We start from the raw sequence: 5,022 nt of genomic DNA, 5'->3' as shown, positions 1-5,022 counted from the left end.
CTTGGTAATTTTAAAATACAAAATTTCAAATATAATAATAATAGAAGTTTTGCGTTAAGATCACTATAAATAAATATTCTACTGTATCTGATTGTAAGCTGCAACATAACTGAGCTTTTCTTGGTATTATTATGAAGAAAAGATTATCAGCCAGAACCGACCAATGTCATATATAAGTGGCCTTCATTAAATATCTTGTTCTACTTGGCTTCTCTGCCTCTATTTAAGTTTGTAACCAAAATGTTCAGTATGGCCAAGCGGCAGTCGACCGGGTTTTTGAGTAGGGTTCCTCTACCTGAACAAGTAAAAGCAAAAATAATAAAATGAAAATAAACTAATAATAATACTCACTAATTCATTTGCTCCTGAAATTCATGCACATGCTTATCAACTCACTTTTTCGTCGACTAAGTAATGATTCACTATAGTTAATTATTGTTCATGATTCACTATAGTTAATTATTGTTCACTGTTTTTTGTCAAACCTCAACTTGCACTTCCAGCATGGTAGGTCAAATTAGTTGTACTCTAACTATAATGTACAACCAATAAAAATCATACAAACATATATAGCATTTTATCGTAAGAAATTTATAAATCAACAATTATATATATAATTTTGATATATATAGTTTAAAAACTAGGCACTGGTACTATCGTCTACAATAACTGTAGTCATCATGGGTTAAGTATGTTGTTGAGTACAATCGTATTCAATTATATATAATTGTACGTATACTTGTAAGGAAGGATCCAATAGTTACACTACATCACAAGGCAATACGAGTCAAAGGACAAAATGTTTGTACGTAGGTGTTCATAATTATTACACCTTATCTTCAGTAATGTCCATAGTCATAGATTGATTGAAAAAAGGTTACTACAATACTAGGAGAAAAATTGCCAGGTGGAGATATATATATATATATATTCCAAGTTCAACATATACATATACATGTACATATATATTTATATATTGGTTGTTGAACAAATCGGATTCACATTACTTACTCCCCACATTTTGTTAACGACTTTCTTCATAAGGGTCTTTCGGAATTTCCATGAATCCATTATTGTTTTATTGTATACATATTTATCAGCCTATTCTGTATAATTATGTCTTTCTTTGAATTCCGTACAAATTCAGCTGGCAAAGATTGGTTCTGCCTTTTTTTTTCTTCCTTTTTTTAAAGTGTGTGCCCCAAATAAAATGAGATAAAAGTGCAAAACTACAGTAATTGGTGACTGCCATTTTAGTCTATAAATTAGTATACAAAGCCAACCGCAAACTATTAGCCCATAAATGAGAGAGAAACTTTGACAATAATACTCCAAAGTAACAAAGAGTCAAGTAGCAAGCAAAATAGAAAGGACGGTTGGTTGCGTTGCGTTCACAGATTTCTCATATATTTACTCTAGTGTTGAGTCTCATCGCATTCAATAAACCAATCAACACCCCCTTTAGTGTAAACTTATCGAAATCTATACTATCTTCAATAACAAAATCAATATTAAAATATGTATAAGCTTTGGGTCACTTAAAAGTCACTACGTTTAGATAGGTTCTTCAATTACTATCCAATTAGAGTTAAATCAATACTTGGTCCAATATTCTATCTATACTTTTGTCTTTAACAATATTATACAAAATTCATAAAGTTAATCTCTTATGAGACATCCTATCATGAGTGTCTAATATTAGCAATCACATAATAGTAAAAAAAAAACGGCTTGACATGGTTGAAAATGGACAAATTAAAGGAAAAGAAAGGAACTCACGTGACAACAAATAGTTCCACTATAACATATTATGCAATCACAAACTTAACATTGGACACTTAAACAAGTGAATTAACAATTAGTAAGGTAATCCTTCCACTTAACTTTTTCAAATATATCTAGTTCCATAACTGTATAGATTAACAATTTTCTCACTTTATTATCAAATCTTTGAACGCATCCTTTACTTTTGGTAACCTTTGTTTTTTTTATTGGATTTAAATATATATATGCACCAAACCCATTCTTCAACCACTTTCGTAACCTAAGATGAAAAGACTTATTAAAATACTATTCTTTTCTTTCTTTTGGGAAAAACCATTTTTTGACACTGGTCAGATTTGTAGGTATCTCTAAGGCCTAAGCTACTCTATATTCAGCATGCCACAAAGTGAAGAAAGGCAAACCATAATGCCTCTTGACCCCAAAATCTTCACCTTTCCTTTCCCAAATGAACAAAACTATTTCTTTTTTTGTTTATATATACATACATACACACATATATACATACATACACATATAAATATATATATATATATATATATTCACTCAAAAATAGGTATCAAAACGAAAAGGAGACCCCACAAAGCTGAGCTAAATTTCCTCCACATAATCCGTGATGGGTAAATTTTTTTTGTCTCCTTGTATAACTCCTCCTATCAACCAACTGATCACCTTCTTTGTCAAGTGGGACCAAATGATCTCTCCTATTTATATTCAACAGAAATAGCCATTTTATCTTCAACCAATACAACACAAAAAACGAAATACATTACTACTCTGTTTCCTTCTCCCTGTTTTGAAGCAGAGTCCTCTGTTTTTTTATTTCCCTTTCCAAAACACAAACAAAAAATGCATTATCAACTTTCTTTCACCTTCATTGCTCCTCTTCTTTCCCTACTCTTATTCTTTCTCATATTCTCCTCAAGCCAAGCTCAGCGCCCACCTTCTCCTGGGTACAACCCAAGTTCAAAATTTGGTTCAATTACTTTTGATCAAGGCTTTAGGAACCTTTGGGGTTCTAAGCATCAAAGTCTTAACCAAGACTCATTGACCATCTGGCTTGATAGTAACTCAGGTCTCGCTTCATTGCTTCTTCTCTCATTTTTTTTATCTTAATCTATAATTATATGGAACAACAAAAATATGAATCGAATTGGGCTTGCTCGTACTGATTTTTCTCTTCTAAAATCAGTGTTGTAGTTGTGCTATATTTTGGTTTTTTTTATATCTGAATTTTTCTACTTATTACCGAACTGCCTTTTGTTCTTATAAACAGGAAGTGGTTTCAAGTCACTACATCCATTTCGATCCGGGTACTTTAGTACTGCTGTGAAACTCCAACCTGGTTATACTGCTGGAGTTATCACTTCGTTTTATGTAAGAATATTTTGTCGGAAAACTTCGTTGTTCTTACTGAAAAATAACGTTATATATATATACATAATATGTATTAAAATGATATCAATTATTATTTTTGTTGAACGATAACTAATTGGAAATTTTTGACAGCTTTCTAACAACGAAGACCATCCTGGAAACCATGACGAAATTGATATTGAGTTCTTAGGGACAACCCCAGATAAGCCGTACACGTTACAGACCAATGTTTACATAAGAGGAAGTGGAGATGGAAACATAATAGGGAGAGAGATGAAGTTTCATCTCTGGTTTGATCCTACCCAAGATTTCCATAACTATGCCATACTATGGGACCCTAGTGAAATCATGTAACTACTTTTAACTACTCTTACTATCTGCTAACCAGTAATATTTTTGTGATATCTCCTTTTATAATAATGGATGCCTTATTTTGAAGATATACACGTATATATATATTATCATTTTAATGTGTGAGATACGTAACATGTATGCAGATTCTTCGTGGACGATGTACCAATAAGAAGGTACCGAAGAAAGAGCGATGCAACATTCCCAGTGAGGCCCATGTGGGTATACGGGTCAATATGGGATGCATCCTCATGGGCCACTGAGGATGGCAAATACAAAGCTGATTACAAGTACCAACCATTTGTTGGTAAGTACAAGGATTTCAAGCTCGCTGGGTGCAAATCAGATGGGCCAACTTCATGCCGCTCACCCTCGGTCACACCCTCCGGCTCTACTGGCCTAACCTCTCAACAATCCTCATCCTTGGCCTGGGTTCAGACCAATTACTTGGTTTATGACTACTGCCATGACCCCAAGAGGGACCATACACAAACACCCGAGTGTTAAAACTTGAGACTTAAAGATCCAGTTAATTAACTTGGCTTGAATTGGTTTTTGTCATTGGTGTGTGTGGTCCAATCCAAAGTGTGCTTTGCCTCGTTTTATTGTTTTTTTACACTGTAATTTGTAATTTGGGATTGAAAGAAAGAGATTTGTACAAGTGTGACTGTGTGAGAGATTTGGAGAGTCTTGAGATGGGTCCCCTTGCTAAAAATAGTTGCAGGAGTAGTTGATCGTCCGAGGCCCCCCAACTATATATGATTTGCAAATGATCGTTGGCCTTATTTTATTGTATTGTAACCATGTTTTTGTTTGTTATTGTTGAAAAACACATCAAGTTTTTTTTTTATTTAAAAAATAAATAAACTACCAGATTAAATCTCTTACTTGTTTGTGATACCCGAAAGAGAAATAAAGAAATGGGTTTTTGATTACTTTTGGATTTTATAGGTGCTCCTTTTGACTTTGTGAAAATTAAATTAAGAGATATAGTAGAATGCTTGTGAATCTAATAGATTGACAAATTGGATTTGGATCTCTTATGTATATGTACACGTGAACTGTTAAATACGTATTTATATATATATGTCACTACTATACCCCATGTGAAAATGTTCACATAAGTTCTCTGTAGTGAATCACAAGAGGAAGAAGTATATACTAAAGAAGAAAGTGGCATGAGATTGCCATGGGGTGGTCCAACATTCTTTTACTCAACACATACATCCCTTCACTTCAACCTCAACTTTTTGGATAAAAGAATTGTAATTCCCATTGACATTATCTCTAATGAAATTTATCCAAATAATTAAAAAGAGATTTAATAAAAGTGGGGACATATTGTCGAGAAGATATTGAGTCTTTATAAGAATTTAAACCACTCTCCATGTTAGTATTCTCTTGTAATTCATTTGAAGTTTGAATTCCGTTTAAGGAACATTAAGAATATTGCCCCAATTGCAGTCATTTTAGTGGCCAAACATTTGTACCCCGTTATTTAATCACAAAAAC

At 33.0% G+C, this 5,022-nt stretch overlaps 1 protein-coding gene across 1 annotated transcript; it reads left to right on the top strand.

Annotated features, from left to right (window-relative positions):
• Positions 1 to 2,532: 2,532 nt before the first annotated feature.
• On the top strand, positions 2,533 to 4,397 carry LOC133788644 (xyloglucan endotransglucosylase/hydrolase protein 31-like). The gene is made up of 4 exons (XM_062226200.1): positions 2,533 to 2,857; positions 3,059 to 3,159; positions 3,292 to 3,509; positions 3,657 to 4,397. Exons 1-4 carry the CDS (start codon positions 2,632 to 2,634, stop codon positions 4,015 to 4,017), a joined length of 906 nt encoding a protein of 301 aa, XP_062082184.1. The 5' UTR covers positions 2,533 to 2,631; the 3' UTR covers positions 4,018 to 4,397.
• The last annotated feature ends 625 nt before the right edge of the window (positions 4,398 to 5,022 follow it).

This window comes from Humulus lupulus, chromosome 7 (assembly GCF_963169125.1).
Source record: "Humulus lupulus chromosome 7, drHumLupu1.1, whole genome shotgun sequence".
Taxonomy (NCBI): domain Eukaryota; kingdom Viridiplantae; phylum Streptophyta; class Magnoliopsida; order Rosales; family Cannabaceae; genus Humulus; species Humulus lupulus.
This window is presented reverse-complemented; position numbering and strand designations above follow the sequence as displayed.

Coding starts and splice junctions, on each gene's coding strand:
- LOC133788644 (XM_062226200.1), top strand. CDS start 2,632: ATGCATTATCAACTTTCTTTCACCTTCATTGCTCCTCTTCTTTCCCTA. Junction 2,858..3,058: donor CTGGCTTGATAGTAACTCAG/GTCTCGCTTCAT, acceptor TCTTATAAACAG/GAAGTGGTTTCAAGTCACTA. Junction 3,510..3,656: donor TGGGACCCTAGTGAAATCAT/GTAACTACTTTT, acceptor ACATGTATGCAG/ATTCTTCGTGGACGATGTAC.